At 40.8% G+C, this 22,291-nt stretch overlaps 1 protein-coding gene across 1 annotated transcript in view; it reads left to right on the forward strand.

The window, feature by feature from the left end:
* Window positions 1–2,763: 2,763 nt before the first annotated feature.
* AOAH (acyloxyacyl hydrolase) overlaps window positions 2,764–22,291 on the forward strand; it is a 187,293-nt gene continuing 167,765 nt past the window's right edge. The window contains exon 1 of the mRNA XM_088476026.1: window positions 2,764–3,287. Coding sequence (XP_088332152.1) covers window positions 3,128–3,287 — 160 coding nt within the window. The 5' untranslated portion in view covers window positions 2,764–3,127. The remainder of the gene's footprint in view (window positions 3,288–22,291) is intronic.

The following is a 22,291-nucleotide window of genomic DNA, read 5'->3' on the forward strand; positions in this document are numbered from 1 at the left end:
AATTAAGTTTGTTTGTTTGTGCAAACACTTGTTTTTGGCATTAAGAGCAAAAAGAACAGAAATACATTTGTACAAAGGCATGTTGTTTGGTAGATGTCAAGAAGGTACACCTCCAACTTGTCCACAACATGCCTTACAATTAGTTCACGCACCTTTGTAGCCATTAGCTAAATGTCATGCATGAGATAGGAGAGGCAGGGGCGTCTTAAGAGAGGAGGAAGCCCATATGCATTTCCCGTCTGGGGCCCCCTACCTCTCTCTCCAGCGGCCGGCAGCTGACTGACATGGCTGGCCGGCCACCGCAGCATCAGTAGACTCTGGGCACTAGGGTGTGCCCGGAGTCTACTGCGCATGCCTCACTGCACATGTGCAAAGCACCAGAAAAACGACAGCAGCAGCCATTTTCCGGCGTTTTGTGCAGCGCTGAGACAACCCGAGGTGGGACCTCAGAGAGATAAGTTTTAGATAATGGGGGTGGAGGATGTGCGGTGTGGGCACCCCTGGACCCAGGGGCCCGTGTGCACCGGACACCCTGCAGTCATATGTCCCTGAGGAGAGGGACCGGAACAGGCAGGCTCCTTCTCCTGTGATGGGGACAATGGTGTAAGGCACCATCTCCCATTTAACATTCAAAAACTCAATTGGTTATGTTATAGAAAATGAAAACAACTAATTTTTCTAAATGGAAAAAACCTAGTGTTTAATCCTTAGCAGTGGTGACTCCAGAGGTGGGGCTGCAGCACAGTGCAATCTTCAATAAGGAGAGCCACACCAACTGTCACCCCAACTGCTACCAAACATCACTGGCAGTTGGTGTGGCTCCCCTATTTGAATATTGGACAGTGCTGTAGCCCCACCTCTGAAGCTGCCACTCCACCCAGACAATGAGCTTACAGTCCCACAGCACTTGGGACATGTTGCTTTGCCACCCACTCACCTTGGGCAAGAGGAAACATTTTATCCCTTTTCCATTTAAGCTGGCCACACACATAGCGATATTTTACCCGATCAGGCCGATTCCGGCACAATGGAATGACAGATCATGTAAAATATGATCAAATTGAGAGTAAATTGTGAGTCCCAACTCACAATCACGATGTGATGCGCGTCCCCGCTGGTCGCATATTGCATCATCAGATCTCTGTGCAGTAGGGCAGATCTGCCAATATAGGACACGATGCACTGTGAAAGTCTGGATGCAGGAGAGATCGTTTGAAGATTGGACACCAAATCGTGTGCAGATCATGTGGAGATCGTGTGCAGAGCTGCCAGGGGAGAGTTTCAAGGGAAATCGTACATATCGGCTCATCGTGTGCAGATCGCTATGTGTGTGGGCACCTTAAGAGTTGAATTTATAAATACTCCGTAATTTTCATGTTTCTAGGTCCAGGGGTTTGGCTGAGCGTTGATGAGTCAGTGAGTCAGGACATTTGATTTTATATATAGAGATTATATACAGGTGTAATATAATAATGTAGTATGAGGACTATGGATGTGTATCAAGCAGTGTAATGAGCGGAGAATATGCTCATAGCAAACAATCAGCTTCTACAGTACCTATAATTTCATAGAATGTACTTGATCAATGCTTCCTCGAAGCTGAGTAGCTGCTATGGGCAACTTCTCCACTGGGTCACTTCTCCACATCTTCACGCTTTATATACACCAATTGTTTGGTTGCAAAGAACCACTTCTCCATTCTATATGACAATTCTATATGTCCTATTAGAGACTATTAGAATCCTTGAACACCTTGCAGTGCAAGGTGTTTAAGTATTTGTTTAAAGAATAATTGGTATGAGTCAATGAATTCTGAAATATTTTGATACGTGATTTATTCATTCTGGCTTGTTATTATGCGCAGGGCTGCCGATAGCGCTGAGGAGGGGGCATGGCCAGCTAGGGGAGGTGTAGGCAGGTGTTATTATGCGCAGGCATCAGATACAGCAAGCGGGGGGAGTGCGGTCACTTCCCCCTGCACATCACGCAGGGAGAGGACTGACTGCTACTGCTCCTACAGCAGCCTCTCTCCCTATCTCCCTAGCCCAGCACACAGCTGCATGTGCTGGGGAGAGAGGCTGCTGCAGCAGCAATCTCCTCTCTATCCCTACCCGAAGTGCCACCTACAATATGGAGGTGTGGGGGGAAGGCCCCTCCAACAAGTCCGGGTCCAGGTAAAGAGCACCAGCCCACCCTCTCAGCACCCCTTATTATACTTACTATTATCTTCTGTTGTCTATATCAATTATATCAGGAACTACAAAATCTGTGGTGCCATACAAAGTGGTGATAATGGTGATGATGATGATGATGATGGGTCAAACTTATTCAGACTAGTTATATTTAACCAATAAGCATTGTGTTAATATTGATATTACTTTTCATAGCTGTGCAGCATAAACATTTTTTATATGAAGCATTTGGCACCACAATGAATATAAAAAGTTATATTTTCTAAATTTTTTATATTTTGATTTATTGATTTTAATCATTCTTGGCCTTTTTAATTCCACTTGTAAAAATCCCTCCCATCATGAATATCCCTCAGCCGCAACTTCTAAAGTGTATGTCTTGTTTAGTCACACTATACCAGGAAGCAAAGCTCTGTTAGCAACACAAACATTCTTCTGTATCAGACATATTTGTAAGTACAGTAACTTGACTGGGTGGAAGCAGACTCACCGCAGCCCCCTCCCACACGCACTACTAAAACATGACAAGTTGAACAGGCAATTTCCCTTCTCTTCCTGATGTGTAACAACAGTGGGAACTTGTGACACAGACATTGCTAATTGTGGCAGGAGGAAGTGCAGTGCAGCTCACCATTCTTTCCTTTATATATGTCAAAACATTTTTCATTTTTGTCTAGGGGATTTTTTTTTTCTCTGTATATTTGTTATTGTACTTCTAGCATGCACGAGCCTAGATTCGGTGATGGGGGAAAAAAGCAGTTTATCTATTTTTAAACTTTGCTACATTTTCTTACTGGTTTCCTGGAAGATGTTTAACTAGTTAGTTATCAGACTGCACTGTACTTTCTGTGTGGATTTCCTTCTGTTAGTCATCTGACTAGTGCATTATTACTGCATCAGATCTGGGACTGTACTGACTGGCAGAGATCTGGAAGATGTGGGGGCTGAGCCCTGTTTCCCAGTGTGTGCCGCTGATCCTGATGTTATTCATAGAAAGTAGCAGATCCAAGTCCTTTCTTCATCATCATCATCATCATCATCATATGGAACCGGAAAGGCAAACGCAAATTTTCTCCGACAAAGTTGCTTGCATAGGTAAGTAAGTTGGTAATTACTGTAGGTAAGTTGCTTGCATAGTTGCATTTGAACTAGGCAATTGATGTTTATTGGTGAAGCAAATGAAGAATTAAAAGATGTTTTCCAGTATAGCACTTATAGTTTCTATGCCTAAAAAGGTAAAGTGGTGTTCTGAATCAAACTTACAGTAGGCAATGCATGCTGGTTCTGCTTTTATGCAGATCACTCTTTTATTAAACTAGGGATCCCTAAACTATTGGATTGATGCGTGGGTTGGCATGCAATTCAGGGTTAGCCTCCTCTTTGAAAAATGATTGCATTTCTAGTTCTAGGTATATTTCTATGTAATATAATGATTACTATTAATGTTTAATATAAATGTAAAAGTCCTCACTTTCCTATTTCTTGTTTATTCCTTTTTTTTCTTTTACAGTCAATACATTTATAGATACCAGCATACTTGCCAACTTTCTGGCTGTCCCCTCCACGTGGGGGCAGACAGGTCGGCATAGCAGGGAGTGTGGCAATGGCATAGGTGGGCGGTATGGGGGGCATAGTGGTACGGCCGCATCACTGCTATACAGGGCTGAAATCACAGGCATTGCAAAGCTTGGGACATGATTCAGTTCAAAACTCATCCTCAGCCCCTCCGGACCATCCGCTTTTGCTCAGTAAGTGGACGGCTGCTGGGGGTGTGGGCAGCTGTGTGTGTGGGGGGGTGCAGACGGGTGGCAGCTGACTGTGGAAGACTTGCCCACTCTTCTGGCCAGGCGGCCATTCCAGGAGAGTAGACAAGTATTGAAAACAGTGATGTGGAAATGAAAAACACAATATTGAGATATTAATGATGGTTCTTTAAGCCACTACATAGATATTATTTAGTTCCCAGCATAATAGCCACATATATCAGTTACTGTAACACTGTCTTTTTCAACTTAAGGTTCTCCAGCTGTTAAACAACATCTGACCGGCAGTGTAGTCTGCCAACATTTAAAAACAAAGTGCTTCCCAAGAGCTCCAACTGAGAGCTGCCCTAATAAGCACAGCAAGTGCCAAAACAGCCAGGAAACAAATGTATGAAACAAAATAATACAAATATTGGCACTATCCTCTAATCATTGAGAACTACTGTATTATATGATATAAAATCTCCTTTCAATATAGGTCTCAAATAACAAAACCGAATGAAGAAGAATATAATCACTCCTTCATGCGCAGATGACAGATTGCCAGCAGCAACCTTCCGTAGAGAAGGGTTTGGATAGCCTCTAATATGTAATTGCAGGCACTAGGTTGTTAACATCAGAAACAAGGGAAGAGACAAAAATAGCTGATCCTGGTATAATATCTTTAAAAAAGTTTTTTATTCATCTAAAAATTTGCAGCCATATGAATATACAGTATAACAATATGTACAATACAATACAATTCCCATTCTGTATGAGAAGTGAATGAGAAGAATCCAATAAACTGTTAAAGTCCCAGGATTCTCCCCCATAAAACTGCACTCATCTGTAGTAGATAAGAAAGTCCTGTGTCACCCCAAAAATCCAAAATAGAGGACATTGTGTTTGTGTCATACTTGCCTACTTTTGAAAAAGCATTTCAGGGATAGTGTGAAAGCGACACCTATGAGCGCGGCGGTAAAGTGGGCGTGTACTGCTACATCTGAGAGGCGTGCCATAAACTTGGCTCACATCCAAATGTAAATGAGCCCTAAAGCTGTTAGTAAGAGCTATTTGTTGATGAAAACACACTGATACTTCTCAGGACTTGCTCATATTTTGTGTTGGTTACATATAAGTGGCCAACAGAAACCATGAAATTGCATGTTGCCATATACCATTTGAATGTATATATCTCTGATTTATGACAGCTTTATAATGGGATAAGGTGCGATCAGGGAGAGTCGGCAAGTATGCATTGTGTACACTTGTCCACTTTCAGGTGTATTTCTTGAGGTGTATGGTATGGAAGACGTTCAGACTGTCGACATGGACAGGAGATCGACATGTCAAATGTCGACATATAGATCATGTAATGGCAACACTATGTCATTGTCAGCATTGTTAATGTTGACATGTTCATTGTCGACCTCCCATCCATGTCGACATTCTGAATGGTGGCATTCAGACCATGTAGATATTTTGGTGTCAACATTCTGAATATAAACCGCCACAAGCTATATATATTAGCTGATATATTATTTGTCACTGTCTATGTTTAGAGGAGATCACCAATATTAGCTTACGCTTAACGGTGTTTCTTTGATGCTTATGTATATATATATATATATATAGATATATATAGATATATATATATAGATATATATAGATATATATATATATATATAATATATATAGCTTTATGTGCATATTTTAGTGAATGTCTTATTTCCTTTAAACAAGATGGACAGTTGTTTTGGCTGTATTAGAGAACTTTCTTAAGTTTTATATTGCCTAATACCAAATTATAATTTTAAAGCAATACAAATGACATATGTGATGGATGTAAAGGAGTGTAAAAATGCTATTTATAAGTGTGTCTTTTTTTGCATAAACTTTGACCAATTTGAAACCATAACACCTATTCCAATCTGTACAAACATCTCAGTCATAGTTCCTTGATACCACCCATTTCAAGGTCTGCAAATCACATAATCACAGTGAAATCTTGAGTTTTTGGGATGTATGATGCTGGAATATGTAGTGCAACAACAGTTTGCCTGCATCTGATTACTTTTCAGTCTTATATATGGCATGTAGAGCTATTAGACAACTTTGCATTGGTCAGCAATGCGCTGAATAATGAATACACTTTTATAGACAGTCTACTAAAATGTTACTGATTATAATAGCAATAGTTTAGAACAGGTCATCCTGCTAATAAATATGATAAATAAATACAGTAAATTCTGACCATTGAAGCCATTATATTAAAATATATGGCTGGTATTAAATTATATGTACAGAATAACCTATATTGTACATGACTGATTTTAATGGAATGGTTTAGATTTTCCAAACTGCCAATGGGGAGTTGTATAGACAAAGCTTACTAGATGGAATAAAATCTTGTGCTGTAAACTTACTAGAAATGTAAGAAATGTACAGTAAGAAACAAACAAAAAAAATAGGGAACTGACCTGGTATAGCCTCATAGACAAGGTTATTTTAGGATACTCTAGAAAATAGTTGAATAGAATAGTAATATACTGTATATATATGTATATATATATATATATATATATCATTAATAAATAAAACTCGTCCTCTAAATAAACTATTATTCTCATTTTATTTATTAAACACATTTAATGAACAGTGTTTGTGAATACACGCTTTGGATGCATATTACAAATGTATTGATTCATACAGATTACTGTTTATTTACAATGTTTACAGGGTCTAGTGCTCTAGTTATTGGTTTAATACAATTTAATATTTTTTTATGCTTTTGCTTAATTACACACAAGCTGGCACTGAGAGGTGATAACAACCAATAAGATATGTAGAGAAGAGTAAAGCCATTGTTATTTGTATTGCTCTAATCAATAAACTGAACAATATATCACCATTAATATAATTCACTAATCAAAAAAGCCTTTTATATGGAAACTCAGTGAAGCATTATATTGTCTATTCCTTCCACGTGATATCAGCTTGCATTCTGCTGCATATGTAAGTCACTTGACCTTTCTGCATTCAGCTCTTTCTATATCTGAGTGCATGGCTTTGACTAACACTTTGCCTAAGGGATTAGCTATTTTTTTTGTCTTTACTGTGTTCTAATTTCATTTAACTGTTTAGCACCAAATGCATGAAAAACCTGATTTCCAAAAACTATGTAAAAAATAATCAAACCTTAGATTAACTATAGTTTATAACAGGAATAACATAATTTAAAATAATTGTATTTTTTAAAAATAAAAAAATAGCATGTTTTTTACAAAAATAAAATTGTATAAATAAAATTTGTTGCACTTCTTTTGTTTGCAATGAGATATGAAACACCAGCTTTGATGATTTATATATATATATATACAATGCAGCTTAAAGTTGCTGGAATTTTTTGGTGAGAATCCCGCTAAAGATTTTCTATCTACAATACCTAAACAAGTTCTCAATATGGCACCGAGATCTACATTCGATCAATCATCATCGAGCCCATCAATAAAAAATTTTTTTGGATGATGGATGAAATTGTGAATAATTCAATATCCATGGTCAACTACGCCACATATAACTTGACTAATACCCCTTTCAGACGTCTCGAGATTCCTGGTAATTTGGCCTGCCTCAGCCAAATTCCCTGGTAGCCGCATCTGTCTGAAAGGTACCTACCACGGTTTTTCCCGGGACATAAGTTCCGAGAAATTACCCTGCTTCTGTCTGAATGGTGCTACCCGGGAATTTACTACTCCCGGGCAGCACCAAGCAGCTTTTACATGGAGTTGACAGTGCAGAGCGTCCTATAGGACGCTCAGCACTGCTGCTTTGAGTTGGCAGCGCAGAGCATCCTATAGGACGCTCAGCGCTGCTGCTCATCACCCCCAGCGCCGGCCAGCTGTGTACAGAGAACCCCTGCTGGACGGTGGGGATACCCACCGGCGGGTCTCTGCCACAGCGGGCCGCCCGCCACGCCGGACGCTGTTGCAGCGACACAGGACCCCAGCCGGGCGCCAGGGACACCCGCGCTGGAGACCGCCAACTGGTAGCCATAGCGGGCAACCCGTACATTCCCGCTGGACCACCAGGGAATTAAAATAAATTAAAAGAAAATAATAATAATAATAATAATAATAAAAAATAAAAATCTGCATTATGATTGGCCAGCTTCCGGCAGCTGAATGATGACATCATCATCAGCCAGAGAGGGGATAGGCTAGGAGGAGCAGAGAGCAGGGAAGAGGCAGGTAAGCAGAAAAACCCTGCTCTTGTCTGAAAGGGGTCTACCTGGGAATTTCCTGGGTAGACACTGTAGTGTGAAAATGGTGCATACACACAGTCAGATACAGTATTACTGGTCGATTTGGTATGATAACGATATCGATTATATCGTTATCGTTACATTCGTCCACTTTTTGGCCCCTTCAAACGACCAAACTATGGTCGATGTGCGGGCACGGATGGTCGATATCGACCATCGCCCATGCATGCAGGCCAACCTGGTCGATATCGACCAGGTTGGCCTGGTTATTATAGCGACCCGCGATCGCTGATCGCGAGTCGTTATAGTCATTGAGGGGTTGGTGCATGTGCTGGATGTTCGATATCGAACATCCAGCATGTGCAACATGATCAGACAATGATCAACTGATCGTTGTCTGATCGGAGGCATCGCTCCTTGTGTATGGAGCTTTACACTTATCGGTTACTTACATCAGATCCTATTGTTATATTTAAAAATTAGATTTGTTGCTATGCTCAGCAGTTGAGGCTACCATTTTCCCCAATGAAGTTAGAAGGGCCCTAACTAGGGACTGTCACAGCACATCAGGTCCCGATCCCTCTTACCGGGTCCGGCAGTGCTGGCTTCCTTTAGGGGCTGTGTTTCTGCAGCATGTAAGGATCCGTCAATTCCTGCTGTGGTGATCTGCTTGTGGCTGATGGCTGGGCAGCAGGTAGTCCTGGTGGCTGCTGTCTGCCTCTGTGAGCGGGCATTCGTGGCTCCCATAGGGAAGTGCACCGCTCTGAATGTGTTATAAAGGGCCAGGTGCACCTAGTGTGACACACTGGCACCTAATTTGAAGTCCCTCCCTATATAAGCACAGCTCTGAGCACTATTGAGTGCCAGAGTATAGGCTCCTAAACCTTACTCCAGCATGCTCACATGTATATACTAATGATCGTTTCTGACCTTGGCTTGTTCGTGACTTGACTTCGTCTTCTCCATGGTACTGCACTTGGTATTTCAGTTTTGACCCTTGGCTATCCTCTGTGACCTGCATACATCTGTTCCCTGGTACCGTCTTGTCTGTTTGGATTTGACCCGGCTTGTCGACTAAGTTGTATGTCTTCATTGTACTCCACTCATATCCAGTGAATACCAACACCTGTATTAGGGAACCAACTCTGATGACCTCGGATGCAGCTAGGTCCAAACCTCCTTGCGGGGATCCCTGGTGAATACCGCCGGCATGTTAGACTACGTTTCTTAGTACTAGGTCTTGCCAAACCCGAAATATGGGTTAACATCCACTATCTATCCGTGAGTTGTGACAGGGACTTTCCTATTATACCCCTGCATTATTCCCTACCAAAGGTCCACAAGAAGGTTTCAGGAACCCCTGGCAGACTCATTATTTCTGCCTGGGGGTTCATGTTTCAGCTATACCTACATTATCTTGATTCATACCTACATCCCTGTGTACAGAAAGCTAATTTCTTTTTGAATTAATCTATTTCTCGCCTACTAGATTTAACTAAATTAGCTGACATTTCAACTGATTGTATTCTTTATAGCACTGACGTTTGCAGTTTGTATACGCCTATCCCACACCAGGAAGGCAAAAGAGGGACCCAGCAATTGATTCAGAATAATAATGAGTACAAGGGATGTAATTTTACTTTTTTCCTAGAATTGCTGAAAATGGTCTTATGTAAAAATTACTTTTACTTTGACATGAGAAGATATTTCCAACTGACAAAATGTGCGATGGGGTCCAAGTGGCCCCATCAAATGCCAGCACCTACATGTTTGCCATTGAGCAAAATGCATTTTTCAGGAGCTCAAATCTAAATACTACACATGCTACATTGATGATATCCTCATATGTTGGCCTGGTTCTGGAGAGGGCCTTAACAACTTGCTTGATAAACATAATAGTTTCTCTAGTCCAATTAAATTTACATCAACTTTTTAGATGCTACAATACTAAATTGAGTACGTCCTTAAATGAAAAAGCAACAGATGGAAATGTATTGCCATCTTGTTCAAGTTTTCATCTAACCCCTACTAAAGGCAGTTTTTTATTTTCACAAATGCTGAGGATCTGTCGTATTTGTAGTAATGAAGAGGATCTTAATATCCAAATGGATATAATGTTAAATAAACTCATTCAGGGAGGATATAATCTAGGGACTCTTGAAAAAAACTAAAGACTATGTTCTGGCCAGGAATATCCAAGATTGGGTGGTGAAACCTGTTATTACTGGCTTTTTCAAACTTGCTGTTTCACATTTTTTAAGCAGTAAATAAAAAGGATGATTTAATGCATAGGATGTCTCACCTGCAGCTATAAAAGCTGACAGGCGACTACATCAGATACCCTCATTTACGCCACAAGTATAATATTAAGTTAACTCTGTCTTGTAACAGTCGCTATGTAATATATGTACTTATTTGCCCATGTGGTATGTATTAACAGAGTAGGTGTATTGGGATCCAGAGCCTATCAACTTGAGACTACTGGGCCCTTAACCTATTAGCAGAACAGAGTAACAGTGCAGTGCACAACAGTGGTGCTGGATGTAGTAGTACCCCAGACAATTTACCCACCAGGAAAGAATACATTGGGACAAAGCATATATGATGTGGCACAGTTGCCTGTTGCTTGTAGCAGTTAGTCCACATGATCTACAGCTTGACCAGTTCTTAGGTTAATTGAACTAAGTAGAATAACAAGTAGCATAAGACACAGGGATATGACAGGTATAACTGTAGTATAGGGAAGCAGCCTGGAGCTTTAGGGTATCACTAGGTGTTGTAGTGCACCAGGCATCTGAGCATTGGCAGATGTTAGCAATATACCTATACACTATAGCTGTGGTGATATAGTATACTTGCGGGCTTTGTATAGGCTCTATAAGGCTAGCATGCTAGAGAGTCTTGGATTGACGTCTCTTCAGTGTGAATACCAGGGAGAAAGAGGTGTGGAGATGCCACACATGTGCAGTAGCGCTTATCAGAGGTCAGACCTTTCACTGAGCTCTGGCAGATCCTAGAGACTGCCTGCTCAGCTCACCTGACTGCACTGAGGATGGAGGCAGCACCAGAGCACTCCTTACCAAGATACATAACAAGCGATCAGCCAGTAACACAGCATTTTGTTTCTCCATGATATGCACCGGTTACATTAATATATCAAATAATCCATCACGTGCCTGTCCCAACTAGAGTAGGAAATCATGATAAATTATTGCTCCAACGAGAATCTAAATGGATTCACAAATTAGATACAATTTTTCCTAAAGGTCTTAATGAGCCTTTGGGATTTCAATGCGCTAAATATCTGGGGGAGATGTATCAAAGCTTGGAAGAGATAAAGTGTAGAGAGATAAAGTACCAACCAATCAGCTTCTAACTGTCATTTTACAGGCTGTTTTTTTTTAAATGACATTTACAAGCTAATTGATTGTGTGGTGCCATCTCCTGGGGTAGATGAGCCCTTTCAAACACACAGCAGCCAGGAAACAGCACACCAGTGAAGGGTTTCCATGTAATTAGCTGAAGCTAGTTTATTTTACAGTAAAATGAAAACAAACATAAAACAAAATCCTAACCCGTCCTAACAAACAGGATCCATCTCTCACCTAATGCCCCTACCACAAACATAGACCTATGCACAGGACTCAAGGTCAGTAAATCACAATGTCTCTTAACAATCCTACTGTCTCTTTACCCAGGTAGTGAGACATTGAGTAAAACCACTGACATTCTTTTAAAGGTGCAAGTAATAATTAGCCTGTTCTCAGGCTGAAGAGCTGAACACAGAAAAGTGGGCCTAATGGATGTAGCCCGGCCCCTCATTCTCCATCCATAATCCCAGGAACCCTTATCCACCTTTTACTAAAGCCCAAATGTCTATCTTTTCTGTTTTGCATCACATACACTCTCCTGGGGTTTTAATACATATAGGTAAGAAACCCTTTCCCTTTCCTGTGTATAACCTTATCAGTGCTTTGGTCACAGTTGGTACTTTACGCTGTTACATGAGTATATTTAGGGTGGAGATAAAGAAGTGTCCATGGACTAGTCACAAATAAGAACAAAATACTTCTCATCAGTTAGGACATTCTGAAACTGCAGATCTGGCATTACAGTTGTGGGTAGCTGAATTTCTGTCATAGTTGACCATATACTTATATATAATTTTTGTAGCCAAAAATCAAAAATACAGCAATTCAGTGCTTGGACCAAATACTGTAAACAGATCAGATTGGGGTCAATTAATGGTCAAACAATGATCATGGACATGGTCATACTAGATCATCATCTGACTGAATTTACTTTGCATCGCAACTGATATTTGAAGGTTTCCATAAATGAGATTGGCTATCATTTTGGGTTAATCTACACTGTATTTTGCTGATTTAAGACTAAAAATTGTTCTCAAAATCGCAGTATGCATGTGAACCTTAAGAGCAAAGAATGGGCATTATCAGATATGAGTTTTATAAAAAGCAGGTATTGAGTAGCTTCAAGAGTGTAAAAATATGATGGTATTTACCATGATCTGACAATCTATCTAGCTGTAACACTGTTCATGTGTTTCTAATATTTTGTTTGTAATGACAACTATTTACTAGACCCTGGAATACTTTGGTAATCCAGTAGCCACATCAGTGTATGTAGGGGTTATTGAGAAAACAGACTGTTTGGTGAATTTGTGTTGTCAATGCTCATTGGAATGTACAAAGTCAGGCAATGTGTGACAAAATTAGTTACATATTAGTCATTTATAACGTGCCACATTATGGATGCAATGGGCTAATTTTTATACAAAAATGGAAAAAGCTTCAAAAGAATATTCATAATTGTGAGTAGTCTATATTAATTATCCTTTAGATGAGTGACACTTGTGAAAGCTTTATTTCTGTGGCTCTATGAGATGTGATTTCGTATTACATTTTATAGTTTTTCCATATATATTTTCAAGGGATAATTTTGTAGTTTTTGAAGCTACAATACTTGGCTCTCTCTAATAAATAATTTGTATACTTTTAAAAACCACCTGCTAGCTAGTAACAATCTTGGGCTAGTTACGATCATGTAGATAAAAGCAAACTACCAAACAGAACATGTAGGTAATGTGCAAGGTGGGAGTAAATAACAATGATCTATATAGGATGAAAATAATATTAGCTCTCTAATGAAATGTACAGGAGGCTTGTTGAAACATAAAATCTTAATTTAATATACAATATGACACATATATAATATTAAAACAGAAAAAATATAGGCATATTCAGATAATCATTCTAATGATACAATTGACTGTGACTGTGTAATTGGTAACTGATGTAACTCTTTGAAAAGCAAGCATGTAGCAGCTTAATTGAATCCACAGTCTAATATCAAACAGGTAAAAATGAATAATTGCTGGCGTCCCAGCACTACATCACAAGAATATTGTTCTCAAAGGTAATATCTTAGTCTTTGTGCAACTGATATATAGATGCAATAAGCGTGGCCACGCTACTCATATATCATACATATCATGCATACATTCCTGTAGGTAGGTGTACAAAGTCATGGCAAGCAATGATCCAACTCTATTGTGCCTGTCAGTGGTGTAACTAGGGGGGGTCGGGCAGGGTGTGTGCCCTGGGCGCCGTGGGACCGGCAGCGTGGGGGGCGCCGCCGGCCATGGTCCGGCCCGCCCTAGTTAGCCACAAGTGTAGCGCCGACCACAGTGATTGCGGTTGGCGCTACACATTTACACAGGACCGGCGCTAGGCTTCCAGCGCCGGTCCTGTGCTGCACACCTGAACCCGTTCCCTCCCCCTGAGCGCTTGCCCAATAGCGCCAGGAGGCGGGCTCAGGCTTTGCATAACACACGCATCGCCGCCAGCGCTGGCGGCGATGCGTGTGTTAAACAGCAGCCAATGACAGTCAGATAGACTCTCATTGACTGCTGCAGCACCCACTGCAAGAGCCGGACTTCCGTCCGGCTCCTGCAGTGGGTAATGGGACTGACATCATGACGTCTGTCCCATAATGCTGAGCGCGCCAGCCCGGGAGGACTGGCGGGCGGCAGCGGGAGCGGCGGCGTGGACCGGAGCAGCAGGTAAGGGGGGAGGGGGGTGGCTACTACTGGGAGGACCTCTACTGGGGGTGGGGGCACCATTATTGGGAGGACCTCTACTGAGGGGGGCTACTACTGGGGGCACTTAATCGGGAGGGGGAACATCTACTGGGGACTACTACTTGGGGGGGGAACTACCACTGGGGGCATTATAAAAGGGGCCTACTAGTAGAGGCACTGCACTCGGGGGACCACTACTGGGGGCAATAATAGGAAGGGCCACTACAGGGGGCACTGGATAGGGGGATCACTACTGGGTGCCTGCATAAGGGGACCACTACTGGGAAAACTGCATGGGGGGGCCTACTGCTGGGGGCACTATATAAAGGGCACTGCATAGGGGGGGACTACTATTGGGGGCACCATATAAAGGGCACTGCATCAGGGGATACCGCTACTGGGCACACTGCATTGTGGGGACTGCTACTGGGGGCACTGCATAAGGGGGAATACTACATGGGGCACTGCATTTGGGGGGACCACTACTGGGGATACTGTATAAGGGGCACTACTATGGGCCTGCATAAGAGGGACCACAACTCCATACTGGGGGTACTGTATAAGGGGTACTACTGGGGTTAAGGTGCATATGGATAGGAATGTTCAGTGTGAAAATAAAGGGGTGTGTCATGTTGACACGCCCCATTTTTAAGTGACCACGCCCATTTTTTCACACATCGGTGGGGGGGGCTCCCTTTTCAAATTTGCCCTGGGCTCCAAATACCCTAGTTACGCCACTGGTGCCTGTCGATAATGCCGGGCTCGTGTGCGTCAGGTGATAGTAAAAAAGGCAATGTGCCACTGTCTGTATAACGGACAGGGTTTGCTGGGCAATTAGTCCTCCAATTCCTCTTGTCACAGACACGCCTGGAGGCAGCAGCGGCCGCAAACTGTGTGTCGGAAAGGGCTTGCTGGGCAATTAGTTCTCCAGCTTCTCCAGCAGTCAGACGAATATCCTCTAGGTTACCATTGGTGCGTTTCATCCTATACTTGATCAGGACTTTTTTAAGACTGGAGACACCTCCAGGGTTTACTTAATTGATTAGTTGATTAATTGCATATGAATTCAATTTGCCATACTTATTTCTACCATAATAAAGTAAGAATATATACATGCAACTCAAAGGTTTTTATATATTTATCATTTGTTTTTCAATATTCTTTATACTATAATGTGTTATACATAAATTATATTAAAATGTTTTTGTATAACAATAGTAATTAAAATCTAAAAACTCATAACACAATTTCATACAAGTCTCCCTTTATTTTGGTGTTTCATTCTCTATCTGTAAAACACTATTTAAACATACAGTATATAATGATGACCAAATACCATACTAATATCAAACATATATACGCGCATGTATATACACAAACATTTAAACACATACATACACAAATATAGACAATTATTGTGAGCAAAATCGTATCTATAAGTAGGAGATTAAATATGATAATGTACAGATAAATCTAAAGAAGAAAGATGGAGGAGGAGAGAGGGATAGAGAAAAACCAGATATATTTTGCCATAATTTTGCACTCAAGTCACCTACCATTGATGATCACAATTATCACGTCAACTACAGTGTAGGAGTGTGGGAAGATCTGTTTATTGGGCAGAGTATGGCACTTTGTGCATTCTGATGGTGTTGAATGAGAAACCTTTGATCCTACAACCAGAGAAATGAGGACAGCAGTGCAGAATGGGTTCTAATGGAAGGAGAAGCAGGAGGCCAAGCATAATAGCAGGGGATCTTTGTTATGTCTGGATTCATTTACCTTTGAGGCGGTTGTAGATTTTACCACAACAAACTTTGTCAGGTGCTTGTTTGTGGACTATCTTTGAGGGCTTTTAGATTTACCCTATCTTCCTGATACCAGTATATAACCAATTCTGCACTTTAAACAGCTCAAATATTCTGCTGTAATCATCACCTTTTGCAAAGACTCTTTGCTAACAGAATTTTGGATAAGACTGGAAAGTCTGCTAGAACTGGTAACCACTTTAATTACTACAATGACTTTTATTCACCTGGATGGACAATATGTCCCTTATTTGATGACCTCTGGAGGCGGCCGGGCTGTTGATTTATCCAATAAGGATACTCAATGTCCATTATTTATCACTAATTTCTAGTTAGCACAAGTTCTTAATTTATGTTGTGTGCATTGTAGTTAATACATTTTAGAGTATTGTCTATTTTACATGTTCACAAATTTGTGCAATTATTTATGTTTGGTCCGCAGTAATACTTGTATTAATATTTTATTGTTTAAATTAGAGCTAACCACCCCTCCTCCCACAAACACAAACATACACACCTATTCTGTATGGTGGCAATACTGGACTATGACCCTGGAAGCTTGTTCCCAGGATCTTGGATTCCAATTTGACTCAGAATAGGCCTTATAATCTGTTAATTATAGACCAGAAAGTAGGTTTTGGAAAGAGAAATAAAGATTAGATCTTTCATCCCAGTTTATTTGGTTCCAATGTCAAGAGGGGATTGAGCTACTTGGCTGCACATGGTCAGGGTGACATACACCTACTGTATGTGATTATAGTTAATGTTAAATATACAGAATCATCATTGTGGACAGATAAAGTGCTTTTTTTCTGTGCTGCTGCGTTCCTGTGACTAACAGATTAAAGGAAACATTTTACTCTATCCTCTGGCTGGTTTGCATTGAGCCCAGTATTCCTGATCCAACGCCCTCCCAGATGATAAGAATTCCTGATCCTCAACAAGCAGCCTGGAAGGATTTAGCCAAAGCAAGCAGCAAAGAAGTGCTGCAGCAGTTACATGTTGCCTGCAAGTTGTAGTTGTCTGAAACTTCCTACAGTTGGAAAAAGCACTTTGGTTCATTTGACACTCTCAGGGGTCTACTTACTAAGCCTTGGGTGGAGATAAAGTGGATGGAGATAAAGTATCAACTAACCAGCTCCTAACTGTCATTTTTCTTAACACAGCCTGTGACATGACAGTTAGGAGCTGATTGGCTGATACTTTATCTCCATTCACTTTATCTCCCTCCAAGGTTTAAAGCAGTTATCCACTAGATGATAAATTGGCCGATTTGAACGATAACGATATCGATAACAATGTCTGCAATATCGGCCAGTGGGTATGCCTTCAATGACCAATGAAGCATGCTCCCGCAGGTTATTGACGATGTCTGTCATCGCTCGAATTTGCAGGGCAACCTGACGATATTGTCAGGTTCTGCAAGTACGGGGATGAGGGAGAGTGCCGAACAATATCGTTAATGATATCGTTCAGTGAGGATGCTCAATGCCGTTAATGATATTGAGCCCGTGACTGCAGGGCAAACACTAGACGATATCGCTCATGGAGCATATGGTCTAGCGGATACCCGCCTTTAGTAAATAGACACCACTGTTTCTGAATGGCTGATTTGATCAAGTAGTATTAGTAAAAACAGTCAGTAATGATTAGTTGCTAAAAATCATCAAACCATCAAAAAGTATGATGGTTTGTGGTGCCATAGTAATCCTAGGACCATATGGATAAATCCATTATGGCACCCCATTTAAATGGCTATTAACACTCAAACCTATCACTCTCATCCCAGTTCCTCTCTCTATCCTTTCTCCCTCATCATTAAAGATAGATAAGAGCTTGTTCTCCCATTAACATACTCTCTGGTTTAGATTCCCTCCAGTTCTCTTTACTACCTCACTCTGCTGTTTGAAAAATGACAGCTGGGAGCTGATTGGCTTGATCACCATTTATCATATGCAGCGAGTTTTTAAACTCATTGCATATGATAAAACTGGTTGATAAATAAATGAGCAACTTAGCCACTAGTCTCCTCATCCCCCCTTCTCTCCCAAGCAGTTCTCACAATAGTGGGAACTGTAACTCAGCACATTATTTATAATTAGTCTGCACCCTTAAGGTGCCCTTACACGATGCGATAAAGCAGCCGATCCGACGCATTGGTACGATTTGGCTGCTATATCATACCGTGTATGGGCATGATATCAGACAGAGCGCGCACCTGTGGGGTCGTATATCGCACCCCCAGATCTTACTGGTTCAATCGATCAGGGGATGCGATGTGCAATCCCATGCAGCGCTATGCATATGGGGGAGGGGGGAGCCGGCATATCGGGTGGTTGGCCACCCGATCGTATCATGGTGTAGGGACTGCCCGATATATCAGATGTCGGATCCCCCATTGCGTCGCACAGTGCATATCGCACAGTGTATGGCTAGCTTTAGACTGATGGGCTGGAGCCATTAAATGTGGGGTCACTTTGAAGTATGGTGCATTGTGAGTTGACACATATGACACCCCAAAGGCTATCACTAAGTCAATAAATATATCTGCTGAACTTTTTCTTAACACAGTTTAGTGATGAAAGTTATAATGTAAACAGTAGCAGATTTATTTCAGCAGTGTGTGAAAGTTTCTCAAACTGCTATTTGCACAGATAGTTTTAAAGAACTCTCTTAATGAAAACCGTTTTTGTGCCATTTTATTATGATTGGAGCCCTCAATACATAATTGGTTTCACTAGAAGGCTGAAAAGCTTTTAGAAGCAAACATTTCCCATTCCGAGTATTGCCAAAAGATAGGAAAAATGTATGTCATTTACTTCCCTTGCAGAAATAAAATCAATAATGGTAGCATCAGAGTACTTTTTACAAATTGCATCATATTAGTAATTACTATTAGTAATTGCTTGATTACAGTCCATTTTCTAATGAATTTAAAAAGGAAATTGAATAGCATTTGAAGTATATTTTATGTATTTCTTTATACTATTTGAATTGCCAGGTATGGCTGTGTTTATTCTGTATGGGCAGATCTTATTGTTGGGTTCATTTCTGGATGCTGCCATGTTTACAAATTGGAAATTACAAACACATCCTTTACATGGCATTACATGTGCATGATCCCATGACAACCATGGCTCAGCAATGACAGTGCTAAGAGATGTTACGCAAGATCTTTACCCTGGCATCTACAAATTAAAGCCTCACCTACCATGTCATTAATTAATATGTTCTATTTTTTAAGTTATTTATTTAACAATTATATTTTATTTATTTATCTATTTATTTATTTAGATTGTTCTTACAACATAGGATGTTTTTAGATTTATATTTTATATTTAGAATCCAGACGAATTTTAGTGAGTATTCTAACACTAACCCTAATTGTCACCTGTGGCAGCCTAACCCTAACCATCCCCTCTGGCAGGCTAACCCTAACCATCCCCTCTGGCAGGCTAACCCTAACCATCCCCTGTGGCAGCCTAACCCTTACCATCCCCTTTCGCAGCCTAACCCTACCATCCTCGGTGGCAGCCTAACCCTAACCATCCCCTGTGGCAGCCTAACCCTTACCATCCCCTTTTGCAGCTTAACCCTACCGTCCCCTGTGGCAGCCTAACCCTAACCGACCCCTACCACAGTCTAACCCTAACCTTCCCCCTAGTGTCTGACCCTAACCCTCAGAATTAGTCTGTATTTTGACCATTGGGATTCTGCTGCCGGTATTGTGACCATTGGGATTCTGCTGCCGGTATTGTCACCGCCGTGATCCCGACTACATCCCATACAAGTAATAAGAGTCAATATACAACCAACAAGTAATTCCTTAAACCTAAAACAAGCAATTACAGGTAAACAAAATATAATAGTGTAAGAAAGCGTTCTCTTTCCAATCTTAGATTATGAACACCACCACCTTGTTCTATGGAAGGAAATGAATTCTCTTGTCATTACTATCACAGATGTGGTATATTTTTATTTCCCAAGGACCATAACAAAAATCCTTTTTGTTATATCCAGTATAGAAACTACTGTATAATGTTATATTGTTCACACTTTTTGTAAGCTTAATTATATTTTCAAATAACCCAGGACTTAGGGATGCCATGGGAATACAAATAGTGTAGATAAAGGTGGTTAAAAATAGCTTCTTAGGGAATGACGGTAAAAAACAATATTATAATCTTAGCAGAGTTTATGTGCCTGTATTAAACCAATTAAAGTGATCCATAGCAAGACTTAGCACTTACTCTCCTATTGCTGTGTATCTTAATAAATGATAAGATTCTGCACATCTGCTCCCTGCAGGAGATCAGAGGGACACAAATTCCATCTCCCGATCATTGCACACAGATTCCCTAACCTCACTCTCACCTGGGAATTCTTTGCTTGCTACAGACATTTATGATGTTCTAATTCTATAATCCAGCCATAAAGGCCTATTTTTATTACAAATGAAAATTTCCAATATCACTGTTAAAATGTTTATTAACTCTGAATGCACTAATCCTATTTTTAATACTAGTTATTACAATTTTATACTGCCTCTGGGGTTAAAGTGGCAGCAAAATATTCAGACAATATACATTTAACTGTGAATAAGGGGCCTATTCATCATACTTAAAATGGCCCGTTAAGCATGCGGAAACGCTGGATTCCACATTGTTGAATCGTGCAACTGAACCTTTAGTACATTTCTGCCTATAAACCTCTAAGATTCACCTGCCTAGAACCTCTAAGACAAAACCTGCCTATACCTCCTAAAACTATACGGTGTCGCTAATTAGCGCTGTGTTTTAAATATACCATTAATAAGACTCTAAGACAGTGGAATAGCGGTCCAACGTGCTAAAGATTATTATTCAGGTAAAAGTACAGATGTTACCATGCTATGATCTAACAATGAGCACAAACTAAATTGTACAAACATTTAGCTCATAAGGTACAGTCAATACATACGCGTGCGCTCTGGGACCAGATACCGGCATCAGTAATGAAACCTTCGTCGAAACAGCATAACAGGACCACCGCAGACTGGCATCTCGTTTCAGAGCACTCACATATATACCCGTACTGGGATAAGCAATACAATAGAATACGTTGGCAGGTTCTCATTGGTTCCTCTTCTTGCTTCTTCCGTTACGGTACAATTCATAGGTCAGTGCAAAGACTCAAACCAGCCTCTAACAGCCTGATTGTGTCCACTTTCCCGCTGCATAATAAATCTAGTCTAAACTATGGCATACAACATTTCAAGAAGTTATTCTCTCTATCATTCATATTTCATAGCCGCATGATCTCCTCACCGATGCCACCGGAACGCTGTGGGAAAAGAGTAGATCAGTACGGCACCAATCACGGTCCATTTGCCATTTACTAAACCATAGTTACAGAAAACATTCATTTCTTCATATGCTGACATTGCGATTAAACCAAATAATAATCATTCCTTTCGTGCTGCGGGACCATTGCTTTTAAATGTGTATGTGGGGAGAAATGACATTAAATTGTGTTGTGCGTTTGAGGGTCTGTGGGGCACTTAGCGACCAGCACTAAGTTGGAAAGGCTTCTGTATATGTGTGTGAGCATGCCAGTATGGGTTTGGGAAAGATCACTAAAAAGCTGGCTGTGCGTCTAAATAGCTATTTTGCGTTGTCCTATGTTTAACATGAAGTGCAGGGAAAACACCACTAATTTGCTACTTTTTGCTACATCGCGTATGTGTTAATGTGAATGCAGGGGAAAACACCACTACTTTGCTACTGCTCAAATATGTTTGTGGTGATTTTAATGTGTTGCAAAGTTATTTTATGTCTGCTAAACACCGTCGGTAGGTGTTTGGGGAAGATTGTGAAAAAGCTGTTCGTGCTACTTTTTAGCAACTTTGCTACTTTTCAAATATAAGTGTGATGATTTTAAGGTGTTGGAAAGTTATTTTATGTCTGCTAAACACCGTCGGTAGGTGTTTGGGGGAGATTGTGAAAAAGCTGTTTGTGCTACTTTTTAGCAACTTTGCGTTTTGAGTAGCAAAATTGCTACTTTTAGCAATTTTGCACTGTGGATTGTGTACTATGTATTTTTGACAAAATGGCGCTTGTGTAAGCTTTCTTTTCTAAAATGGAGTCTTGCTGCCATTCACAAGATGGTGTCTTGAGGCCAGTCGCAAAATGGCGTCGTCGCGATTA

This window comes from Taudactylus pleione, unplaced genomic scaffold (genome assembly GCF_031769625.1).
Source record: "Taudactylus pleione unplaced genomic scaffold, aTauple2 ptg000181l, whole genome shotgun sequence".
In the NCBI taxonomy this organism is placed as follows: domain Eukaryota; kingdom Metazoa; phylum Chordata; class Amphibia; order Anura; family Myobatrachidae; genus Taudactylus; species Taudactylus pleione.